This window comes from Callithrix jacchus, chromosome 5, assembly GCF_049354715.1.
Source record: "Callithrix jacchus isolate 240 chromosome 5, calJac240_pri, whole genome shotgun sequence".
In the NCBI taxonomy this organism is placed as follows: domain Eukaryota; kingdom Metazoa; phylum Chordata; class Mammalia; order Primates; family Cebidae; genus Callithrix; species Callithrix jacchus.
This window is the reverse complement of record NC_133506.1, coordinates 42,546,362-42,558,826: the sequence shown is the minus strand read 5'-3', so window position 1 is coordinate 42,558,826 and position 12,465 is coordinate 42,546,362. Positions and strand designations below refer to the sequence as shown.

Below are 12,465 nucleotides of genomic sequence, written 5' to 3'. Positions count from 1 at the left end.
CACTCCTTAATCCCAGTGCTTTGGGAGGCTGAGGTGGGCAGATTTCTTGAGCCCAGGAGTTCAAGGCCAGCCTGGGCAACAAAGCAAGACCCTGTCTCTCCAAAAAATATAAGAAATTAGCCAGGCGTGGTAGTGCACACTTGGTAGTCCTAGCTACTTGGCAGGTTGAGGTAGGATCACTTGAGTCAAGAAAGCCGAGGCTACAGTGAGTGGTGATCATACCACTGCACTCTAGCTTGGACAACAGAGTGAGATTCTGTCTCAAAAAAGTAAAATAAAGTAATAGTAATAAGATGCAGAGGACCAGGCCAGGCACAGTGTCTCACATCTGGAATCCCAGCACTTTGGGAGGCGAGTCTGAGGCAGGGAGATCACCTGAGGTCAGGAGTTGGAGACCAGCCTGGGGAACATGGTGAAACCCCATCTCTATTAAAAATACAAAAATTAGCTGGGCGTGGTGGTGGTGGCCTGTAATATCAGCTACGAGGGAGACTGAAGCAGGAGAATTGCTTGAGCCCAGGAGTTGGAGGTTATGGTGAGCTGAGATCCCGCCATTGCACTCCAGCCTGGGAAACAGAGTGACACTCTGTCTCAAAAAAAAAAAAAAAAAAGATCCAGAAGGCCTAAGTAAACAAGGAGATAAGATCAGAAACAAGGTCGCCATTTCCTCCACCATCTTTCCATTGCTAAGACTAAAAGATATCCTCTAGGATTGCAGTGGAAAAAAAAAGACTAAAATATTCTAGAATGTTCTTTACCATCCCATCCCCACTCTCCTCCAGATTGGATGACAGAGACTTTATGTCAAAAAATATATGTATTTCGTGGTATGTGTAAGGTCTATAATCCCCACTTTATAGATATGATAATTGAGGCACAAAAAGGTTACATGATGTGTTCCAAGCTCTCAAAGGTTAGTAAGGGAGGCTTGAAATAGACCCCTCTCCCTCCTCAATAGTCTGGCTCCAGAACCTGACTGCAGGAGTTCCAGAATCACCCTACAGCCAGACCAGGAGCAAAGATGGCAGAAAGGAAGGAATAGAGCCTGGGGGGAGAAATGCTGGAAAATTAAAGAATTGGAGTTGCCTGGCTGGACAGTTACGGAAACTCGAAAGTGTTCAGCATCAAATGCTAGCAAGAGATCAAGAAACAGTGAAACAAGGATTAACCTGCTGAGGGTTTCTTCTTGGAGGTTAATGGTGACTTTTTTTCTTTTTAAAAAATTATTTTTCAAGACTATAAATGAAGAAACTAGTACACTGTTATAACTGACTGAAAGCTGGATTCAAACTCTGCACACACAGGGAATGCCAAAATGAATTTAGAAGTGAGTGTGAAAACTGTCAATAATCAGTTGCATTTCAGGGGACTAAATATGCATTTCTTTCTTTCTTTTTTTTGAGATGGAGTTCCCCTCTCGTTGCCCAGGCTGAAGTGCAATGGCTCGATCTCGGCTCACCGCAGCCTCCACCTCCCGGGTTCAAGCCATTCTCCTGCCTTGGCCTCCTGAGTAGCTGGGATTACAGACCTCTGCCTCCACACCCAGCTGATTTTTTTTTTTTTTTCGAGATGGAATCTTGCTCTGTTGCCTAGGCTTGAGTGCAATGGTTCGATCTCTGCTCACTGCAACCTCTACCTCCCAGATTCAAGCGATTCTCCTGCCTCAGTCTCTCCAGTAGCTGGGATTACAGGTGTGTGCCACCATACCCGGCTAATTTTTGTAGTTTTAGTAGAGATGGGGTTTCATGTAGTTGACCAGGCTGGTCTCGAACTCCTGACCTTAGGTGATCCACCTGCCTCAGCCTCCCAAAGTGCTGAGATTACAGGTGTGAGCCACTGCATCTAGCCTAATTTTGTATTTTTAGTAGAGCTGGGGTTTCTCCATGTTGGTCAGGCTGGTTTCAAACTCTTGACCTCAGGTGAAGTGCCTGCCTTGGTCTTCCAAAGTGCTAGGATTATAGGGGTAAGCCACTGCCCAGCCATAAATTTGCATTTCTATGCACAAGAATCATTTGGCATTCTTCTTTTTTTTTTTTTTTTCTTTTTTGAGAAGAAGCCTTGCTTCGTTGTCCAGGCTGGAGCGCAGTGGCGTGTAGCATGATCTCAGCTCACTGCAACCTCCACTTCCTGGGTTCAAGCTATTCTCCTGCATCAGCCGCCTGAGTAGCTGGGACTACAGGCCCAGCTCTGATTTTGTATTTTTAGTAGAGATGGGGTTTCACCATGTTGATCAGGATGGTCTCGAACTTCTGACCTCACCCGCCTGAGCCTCCCAAAGCGCTGGGATTACAGTGCTGAGTTCACACCGCTGCTTCCAGTGACATTTTTTTTTTTTTTTTTCTGTCACAGAGTCTTGCTCTTTTGCCCAGGCTGGAGTGCAGTGGTGTGATCTTGGCTCACTGCATCCTCCACCTTCTGGGTTTAAGCCATGCCTCAGCCTCCCAAGTAGCATCACCATGCCCAGCTGACATGGTGACTTTTGAGTAAGCACTTAATTGATAGGCTTTAAGGAATGGGTGAGGGTGGGCACATACCTATTTATTAGCTCAGCACTTTGGGAAGCTGAGGTGAGAAGGTAATCTGAAACCAGGAGTCTGAGACCTGCCTGGGGAAACATGGTGAGATCCATCTCTATAACGAATTCAGGCAGAATGTGGTGTCTCACTCCTGTAATCCCAGCACTTTGGGAGGCCCAGGCGGGTGGATCACAAGGTCAAGACATTGAGACCATCCTAGTCAACATGGTAAAACCCCGTCTGTACTAAAAATACAAAAAAAATTAGCTGGGTGTGGTGGCACATGCCTGTAGTCCCAGCTACTTGGGAGGCTGAGGCGGGAGAATTGCTTGAACCCAGGAGGCGGAGGTTGCGGTGAGCCAAGATCGTGCCATTGCACTCCAGCCTGGGTAATGAGTGAAACTCTGTCTCAAAAAAAAAAAAAGGAATTTAAAAATTAGCTTGTAGTGTTTCACACCTGTAGTCATAGCTACTTGGGAGGCTTAGGTGGGAGGATCACTTGCATATGGAAGTTTGAGGCTGCAGTGAGCTATGATTGCACCACTGCATTCCAGTCTGGGCAAGAAAGTGAGATCTGATCTCAAAGAAAAGAAAAGAAAAGAAAAGAAAAAACCAAGGAAACCCCAAAATGAAACAGGAATGGTGAGTATTGAGGCAGGGCAGAGGAAGCTACAATTGAAGGGAAAGTTTTCCTAGTAGAATGGGGCTGTTAGTCCTGACCTCAGTTTGCTCACCTAGGAGTGGGTTGCTTTTTTTTCAATATTGAGACAGAGTCTCACTTTGTACCCTAGGCTAGAATGCAATGGCAGGATCTTGGCTCACTGCAACCTCTGCCTCCTGGGTTCAAGCAATGCCCCTGACTCAGCCTCCCGAGTAGCTGGGACTACAGGGGTGTGCCACCACACTTGGCTAATTTTTGTATTTTTAGTAAAGACAGGGTTTCACCATCTTGGCCAGGCTGGTCTTGAACTCCTGACCCAGAGATCTACCTGCCTCTGCCTCCCAAAGTACTAAGATTACAGGCATGAGCCACTGTTCACGGCCTAGGAGTGGGATTAACAATTATAACAGTGCCTGGCTTATAGTTTTGAGGATAAATGGGTTAGTTCATGTAAAGCATTTAAAATAGTATCTGAGGCTGGGTGCGGTGGCTCACGCCTGTAATCCCAGCACTTTGGGAGGCTGAGGCGGGTGGATCATGAGGTCAAGAGATTGAGACCATCCTGGTCAACATGGTGAAACCCCATCTCTACTAAAAATACAAAAATCAGCTGGGCATGGTGGCGCGCGCCTGTAGTCCCAGGTACTCGGGAGGCTGAGGCAGGAGAATTGCTTGAACCCAGGAGGCGGAGGTTGTAGTGAGCTGAGATCGCGCCATTGCACTCCAGCCTGGGTAACAAGAGCAAAACTCTGTCTCAAAAAAAAAAATAAAATAGTATCTGATGGCAGGTGCAGTGGCTCAGGCCTATAATCCCAGCACTTTAGGAGGCTGAGGCGGGCCTTGAGGTCAGAAGTTCGAGACCAGTCTGGCCAACATGGTGAAACCCCTCCTCTACTAAAAAAAAATACAAAAATTAGCTGGTGTAGTGTCAGGTACCTGTAATCCCAGTTACTCGGGAGGCTGAGACAGGAGAATCGTTTGAACCTGGGAGGTGGAGGTTGCAGTGAGCCAAAATCAGGCCCCACAACACTCCAGCCTGGGCAACAGAACGAGACTCTATCTCAACAACAAAAATAATAAATAAACAAATAAATGAAACTATCTGACATAGTATCAGTGCTTGTAACATGTTAGCTTTCTGTACATATCCTTATCCTCCTTTGGACAGGGTGATGGTGAAACAAGGGAGAAAACTGAGTTGGAAGCAACAAGAAAATACATTTCTAAGGAGTGAACAGAGGCTGGGCATAGTGGCTCACCCATGTAATCCCAGCACTTTGGGAGATTGAGGTGGGCAGATCGCTTGAGTCAGGAGTTTGAGACCAGCCTGGCCAACATGGTGAACCACCGCCTCTACTGAATACAAAAATTGGCTGGGTGTGGTGGCTCATACCTGTAATCCAAGCACTTTGGAGGCCAAGGCGGGTGGATCACCTGAGGTGGGGAGTTCAAGACCAGCCTGACCAACATGGTGAAACCTTGTCTTTAAAAAAAAAAAAAAGAAAGAAAAGAAAATACAAAAATTAGTCTGGCATGGTGGCACGTGCCTTTAATCCCAGCTACTTTGTTGGCTGAGGCAGGAGAATCTCTCTCTCTTTTTTTTTTTGAGATGGAGTGTCTCTCTGTAGACTGCAACCTCTGCCTCCCAGGTTCAAGCAATGGCAGGAGAATCTCTTGAACGCAGTAGGTGGAGGTTCCAGTGAGCTGAAGGTGTGCCGCCAGCTTGGGCGACAGAGCAAGACTCTGTCTCCAAAGAAAAAAAGAGTGAGCCAAGAGGAAAATAGTAACAGCAACTAAATGAGTGCTGACTCTGTGCAGTGTTGCTGCAAGCTCTTGGTGGAGACGATTTATTCAATGATCCAGGTACTTATAATTACTGTTCCAATTGTACACATGAGGAAATCAAGGCACAGAGAATTTAGTGCTTCAAGCAAGGACAGCTGCACAGCTGGCAAGCGGGGTGGCTGGGATTTACACCCAGATAGTCTGGCACCAGCAGCCACATACTCAACCACTGCACAGTTGTGCTTCTTGATGTGGGGAAGAGAAGAGAAAGGTTACAGGTGCAAGAGAAATGGGGCTAGTTGTTAAGCCAGGACTCAGATGGGAAGGCATTGGATGGACGGTGCAGCGGGGGAGATGCCTTGTCAGCAATGGGGAATCCTTTTTGAAGCCAAAGGGAAGATACAGACATATTGAGGCCCCGTGGAGGAAATGGGGGAGGGGAGGGGAGGGGAGGGGAGGGGAGGGGAGGGGAGGGGTTGCACAGAGTCTTGCTGCTGGGTGGTTTGGGGAAGTGGGCAGATTTGTTGGTTGTAGAAGGGGTCAGAGTGGAAGATGAAGCACCATGGCTCCAAGGAGGGAGAGAACAAGTCGGAGGATAGAAGAAACAGGTGGATGATCAGAGTGGCCCAAGCAGAGTGTGGAGGGTGGAGGGAGATGAAGTCAGAGATCAGAAGGGCACAGCACCATCTGAGAGGCTGGTGGGCCATTTTCTGGACTTGGGCAGTTACTGAGAAATAGGAGTCATTAATGGATTCTGAGCAGAGGAAGGACAGGGGCTGACTTGTGTTTTTTTTTTTTTTTTATATAAAGACGGGGTTTCACTATGTTGGTCAGGCTGGTCTTGAACTCCCGACCTCAGGCGATCTGCCCCCCCTTGACCTCCAAAGTGCTTAGATTACAGGCGTGAACCACCACGCCCGGCCGACTTGTGTTTTAAAAGGACCATTGGCAGGCCGGGTGTGGTGGCTCACACTTGTAATCCCAGCACTTTGGGAGGCTGAGGTGGTCGGATCACTTGAGCTCAGGAGTTCCTAACCAGCCTGGCCAACATGATGAAATTTGAAACCCCATCACTACTAAAAATACAAAAAAAAAAAAAAAAAATTAGCTGTTGTGGTTCACGCCTGTAATCCCAGCTACTTGGGAGGCTGAGGCAGTGGAATCACTTGAACCCAGGGGGCCGATGTTACCGTGAGCCGATAAAGCACCACTGCATTCTAGTCTGGGCAACAGAGTGAGACTCTGTCTCAGAAAATAAGTAAATAAATAAAAGACTGGGCATGGTGGCTCATGCCTATAATCCCAGCACTTTGGGAAGCCGAGACAGGTGGATCACTTGAGGTCAGGAGTTTGAGACCAGCCTGGCCAACATGGTGAAACCCCTGTGTCTACTAAAAATACAAAAAAATCAGCTGGGTGTTGTGGCGTGTGCCTGTAATCCTAGCTACTTAGGAGGCTGAGGAAGGAGAATTGCATAATCCTGGGATACAGAGGTTGTAGTGAGCTGAGATTGCCACACTGCACTCTAGCCTGGGAGACAGAGTGAGATTTTGTCTCAAAAAAAGAAGAGAAAACAAATAGAAGAATCACTGGCAGCCTGGGTGACAGGGTGTGGGTATATGTGTGTGAGCGCATGTGTACAAGTGTTTGCAAGGGCAGAAGCAGAGAGCTCAGGTAGGATTCTTGCAACCATCCGCATGGGAGATGGTGTTCTACGGAGCTCTAATATATGTCAAGGGCTGTGTTCGGCTCTTGAAGGCGTGATGGTGAATAATTCAAACAAGGTCCTTTCTTGCCTTACTGAAGCTCTCAGCCTGGTGCACAGCTTCTCAGCCTCCGCACTACTGACATTTGAGGCTGGCTAATTCTCCGCTGTGGGGTCTGTGCACTGTAGGATGTTTAGCAGCACTAGATGCCAGGAGCACTCCCACTTCCCTGAAAGATACTATAACCCAAAATGGAGACAACCCAAAATGTCCCTAGACATTGCTAAATGTCCCCTTTCGGGGGCAAAACCACTGGTCTAGTGGGAGGGAGAAACAGCGAATGAATCTGTAGTCCATTAAAGTAATTGTTAGGAAGGAAAAAGAGCAGGTCCTGAATTTTCCTGCTTTTCAGTTTTCTTCCGCTCCGGCATCCCTTGCATGGTACCCCACCAGGTGCCCCACCCGCGCTGTGGCCATCTGCCTGATGGCCAGACCATTCACCCCCTGCCCTTCCCACCAGCCCTTTTTGTTTTCCGTCCTGCCATTTGCCTAATCCTGCTGGTCCCTCCTAGAAAGAGGTAAAACAAAACAAAAAGAAAACCCCACAGCCCTCTCCTAGGAAGCATCTTCTCCAAGGGAGGGAGGCTCCTATCTGCCTCTTTGTGGCTGTAACGTGACGTCCGATCCGAGCTCTGAAGGTGAGCCCTTCTGTCATCATGCCCAAAGTTGGCTTCAATTCTAATTGGTCAGAAAGGAACAAAACAAAACAAGATATTTCAAACACTTCCCTGCCTCAATCCTGTCCATTTTGTGTAACGGTCATAGAGGCCTGCTGTAGCTGGAGGTCGATAACTGCAAGTGTGCTTATTTTCGTAGGCAGCCTAACAGGCTATCTCGGGATGCAGCTTGTGGGGCTGCTCCTGCTGCTGCTCTCCTGGCTGGAGGCCAGCGGGACGGGTGAGCCATTTCAGGGAGGCCAGGCCTCAGCCCATAAGGTGCTGGGGGAAGGGAGCTGGGGCCAGCCCTTCCTCTCCCTAGAGACCAGACCAGCGTTGTTACTGTGGCAGTCTGGCTGGCTCCCTACAGCCTGATTCTGTACCCCGATCCTCTCTGTACCCTGGGAATATTAAGAGAGATGCATTTTAATCTATTTTTATTAGCTCATTGCTTGTGAATATCACCAAGGAACCTGCTTGTTTAGGCCTGTGCTGGCTTTTCTAGCCAGAGGCAGTATGATTGACTTTTTTCTTCCCTTTCCTTTAAGCCAAGGTTTCCCAACCTTGGACATTTTGGATTAGACACTTTCTTGTTGTGGGGGGCACACCATCCCTGGCCTCTACCCACTAGATACCAGTGCTACAGCCTCCCTAGCTGTGACAACCCAAACGTCTCCAGGCATTGCCAAATGTTCCCTGGAGGGCAACCCCGCCCCGCATGCTTGAGAACCACTGGTTTCATGGAATACAACAGCCAAATTTTAGAGATGGCAAAGTGTTTCCCTTGACATCCTGCATCTTGCTGGACATTAGGAGGGAGAGCGGAGCTTCCCCTGGGCCACAGTCTGTGATGAGGGGCGTCTGAATGAGCCTAATCTGAAAGTCTCCTTCAACACCATCATTCAGTACTGAAATCAGTACCAATCAAAAGGACTGGCCTTCTTCAGGTTGCAGTGAGCTGTTATCACGCCACTGTGCTCCAGCCTGGGCGACAGAGCAAAACACTGTCTCAAAAAAAAAGAAAAAAAAAAAGAAAAAAACAAAACTAAAAACGGGTCTACATCCTAAAAGAAAACACAGATGATGCAGTTGCTGTTGGCAGGTTTTAGCCTCATTGTTTCTGCTGTGCCGGGTTCGGCTTTGTTTTTGCTGCTTTCTTTAGAGGCAGGCAAAGGCACAGAGTTCAGGGATGTGAAGTGCTAACGGGGATAGACATCTGATCTCTGGCACTTCCCAGCTGTGTGACCTTGGACAGCTCGATTCACCTCTCTGGGCTTAGTTCCAGGTTTCTACCAACGCCCCCTGCTTCAGGGATCAGTCTATGTAAAGCACTAATTTAGAAGTAGCTGCTGGTATACTCACTGCGCTGGGGCTTTAAGAGGAGCTGCGGTGTGGATTTCTAGATTGAGACCTGCAACATTTGGTTTTATTTCCTGCTTATCAGCCACATTCCACCAAGCCCAGGACCAGTCCTTCCTAGGCCTGCCCCAGGCTTTCTTTTCAATCTGTGCTCCTCCCAGGATTCCATCTGCCACCATACTTTTGTGTCTGTCCCCGTCCGAATTGCTGTTTTCCAGATAACCTCAGACCTACCCAAATGCCAACAGCATTCCTCAAACAGAGCAGAGATGCCAGAATAAGCCAGCAGCTTCCTGCTCTTTGCCCCAGAAAACATTTCAAGTGATCAAGTGATCAGAGAGAGGGAGGGAGGTGGGGAGGATGCTGTGGCTGCTTATGCAACAAGCTTTAATCCCAGGTTAAAATCCACCACGCACACCAGCGGCGTATTTTATGTCCTCATCGGGTCGTGGAGTTAGCTGCATGGGAGAGCTGCCACCAACCCCACAGTCCTGTTTGTTCCTCCAGAAGTGGCACCCGCAGAAACAAACAGTATTCCATATGGGATGGTGGTGGAGGGCTGCCGCCCACATGGCTAGGACGGCGAGCACCGGCAGCTTTACTGCGGCCACCACCTCTTGCCTCCCCCTTTTGCTCTTCCTCCAAAGAGCAGGAAGCTGCTGGCTTATTCTGGCCGTGTGCAGGTTTCTACTTCCAGGAAGAGCAGTACCCCCCCCCCCCCCCGCCGCCCCGACTTCTGGTGAGGCCTAGGCCTGCTGTCCTGAGCAATGGTGGTGGAGCTGTCCCTCCCTGCAGCTTGGCCTCAGAAGCCTAAAACAATGACAACAGCAACACCCTATCCGTTTTCATAAAGCCTGGGCCCTGCCCTGTAGTAAAGCATGTTTCGATTCTCAGCTCGTTCCTGAGCCTGTTTGCTAGGAGATTCCCGGCCAGGAAGAATTTATGTACAAGCAGTGGGCATCTGTTGTCCATGTGGGGGGTCAGGGGGCAGGGAAAGCAAGTCATCAGCTCTTCGTGGACAAGAAAGCCCCCAAGTCCTAATTTTGGGAGGAGGGGAGACTTTATTACTCCCGAGTTATGCCTCCCAGCATATGGCTGCGTTCACTCTGGGAGCTTTCTCCAGCCTCTAAAGAATGGTGTTTAGCTTATGTAGTTCCAGCTTGCTGTTTTAAAAAATCCTGTTAATGGAGCACCTTGTCATTGAAAGTGCGGAAGAAGGAAAGCAAGCGAGAAAGCCTGGACATGTGAAGGTCCTTTTCGATCTCTGGGTACAGACCAACTGTGCAGGCAGCTTTAGGGAGGAGACCGGCAAAGACCTCCTCATGCAATTGAAGTGGGTAGAATTAGAGGCAGCTCTGCAAAACCAGTTAATATTTTACTGGGGAGAAGTGCCAGAGATGGGGGTGGGGGGGCTGCCAAATGGAGGGCTGTGTGTGAAATCGCTGCTCCATCTGCCTTGGGGGACGAGAAGAAGCATTCTCTGTGCAAATAAATGGAAGCAAGAATCCTTAGGAAGCCCAAGGGATTTGTCTGCTCACCGACTTGGGCCCAGCTCCCCCAGGCTCACACATAACAGGGATGATTGTGGCAGGAAGGGCTGACCTACGGGGGTAGGCCTGACGCATAATGGGGGCTCTTGTTTCCTGGCTGAGCATGCCATCTTTCTGTCTCCCTCTGGATTGAAATGGCTTCTCAGCCCGAGAGGCACTGCCTGTGCCCTGGATTCACAAGGTACACGCCTCCCTGGGAAGCAAAGGCTGAGAGACAGCGGCTCTCTCTCTCTCTGTCTGCATCTGCCAGCAGAGCTGCAGCTGGTATTTTTCCACAGGCCTTTGCTGCGATCTCAAGGCCTAGTTTTTCCCAGCCAGGCCCTGAGTCCGAGTGAGGGTTAACAGGCAGGAAGCCGAAGGCATCCTAGGCTAATACGGAAGTCAGATTTGTGTTTAACTGACAGGTTTAGCAGGCCTCGGTCGTGGGGGAGGGGCCGGGAGGGAAGGGAAGTTTGTAGATCCAGGCATGTGGCCTGCCAGGAGGGCTTTGGGCTTTTCTTAGGGTAAGGACCGAGAGGGGCCCCCGTTGGCATCGTGGCAGGGAGGCAGGAACCCGCGTTGGTTTTGCCTGCAGGGCTGGCTGGGCAGGGTGAGAGGCCCACTGCTCTCTGGCCTGCCTTGCAAGGAGGCATGGGGACAATGACTATGCAAACTTGACCACTCTGCTCCCCTCCTCCCCTCAGCAGCGGCTCCTCGCTCCTCTGAGAAGCCAGGGATGTTCTCTGCTGATTTTTCGGGGCTCCCCGGGGCTGCCTGCTTCCCCCAGCTCCTCAGAGGCCTGCCTCAAGCCCTTTCTTCTGGCTCCCTTGGCTGTTTCCCCTGGCCTCCCCACTCCCCAGCTTCCTCTTCCCCTTGGGGAGTTACCCTGCTGGACTGTTCTAGAAAAGGGCTGGCCTTCCTCCCTGGACAAGAGCCGTTTCTCTGGGGGCAGGTGAGGGTGACCCGTCCCAGCCCACCTCAAGAAACTCTCTTCCCAGGGGCATCTGGGCCTCGGGCTTCCCTGGAGCAGGTCAGGCTGGCTGCCCTGGCTGGCCCGTGCCCGGAAATCTAGCCAGGGTGTGGGAGAAGTGCGTGTGGGGGCCCCTTTCCCAAGTTTTTCTTGCTGCAAAAGGCCTAGCTTAGCCTGTCTTTTTCTATGCACAGGATGGCTCTTGCTCACCCGAGCCTCACAAAGATAATCGCTCAGGAAGTGTTTCAGCCAATCCGGGGCGGCTTTACACTCCGATTTGCCGGGGCAGCCAATCGGGGATGAGCTTTTATTAGGCGGCCAGATCATCAGCCGAAGTGCCAAACCCTTTTTCTGTGAGAACTAGGAGCCTGTCCTCCATGTTTTATAAGTATTGACATTACACAGTGTTAACAATGCATCCACAGAGGTAAGCTCGACTTTTTAACCATCTTTTTTCCCCCTCCCTCTGAGACATCCGAATTGTGGGCGAGCAGTGTGATTTCTCTGTGGCTGGCCGTGCCACACTCACCCCCAGAGCACTTATGTTAACTTGGAACTGTTTAGAGAGAATTTTTTTTGCTTTCTTGGGTCACATGGCTCAGTAGCCATTAGCCATAGCTTGATTTTGCAAACTGGCAAGGGCCTGGCACACCTTTCCTTCCACCAGGACATGGTGTTTCTGGAAGAGTTTGAAGCTAGATCCTGGTATGCCAAAAAAGAAGCTCTTTTTTTTTTCCTTTTTTTTTCTTTCCCTCTCTTCCTCTCTCTCTCTCTCTCTCTCTCTCTCTCTCTCTCTCTCTCTCTCTGAGCAGTCCCCCCTCCCTCCCTGCACTATTGTCTTCTCTTTTGCCACATGCCCTGCTGGGGGAAGAAAATGGAAGGTAAGCAAGCAGGCTCCTCTCCAAGGAGAGCTCATGGCAGACAGCAGAGCAGGCAAGTTTGCCTCTCCAAAGAGGTTCTGGGAAGGCTGGATAAGTTTTGACAAGAGAGGAGCGTGTTTGCAAAAAGAACTGAGCCCTCAGCAGAGCAGTGCTAAGGAGAGTCTAGCTCCTGGGGCCTAGGTGGGTGGTGGTGTCTGTACACGGAGCTTCTCTTATTCTAAGAGCTTCTGCACTTGAAACTACTTTGTTCAGCCTGTTTTCTTGACTTAGGTTGCTACAGTGTTCTGCAAGCCAGCCTACAGCCAGCAAATGTTTCTGAAAGTGTTGGAGGAAGTTTTTGGA

General features: G+C 49.7%; 1 protein-coding gene across 21 annotated transcripts in view; it reads left to right on the top strand.

Moving 5' to 3' along the window:
* The first annotated feature begins 11,595 nt into the window (after positions 1 to 11,595).
* Positions 11,596 to 12,465, top strand: part of ZMYND8 (zinc finger MYND-type containing 8) — a 138,161-nt gene continuing 137,291 nt past the window's right edge. For all 21 annotated transcript variants that reach the window (XM_078371859.1, XM_078371855.1, XM_078371851.1 and 18 more), the window contains exon 1: positions 11,596 to 11,669. Coding sequence is in view for 16 of the 21 variants with exons in the window: in XM_078371843.1 (XP_078227969.1) it covers positions 11,656 to 11,669 (14 nt within the window). In the remaining 5 variants the exon portion in view is untranslated. The remainder of the gene's footprint in view (positions 11,670 to 12,465) is intronic.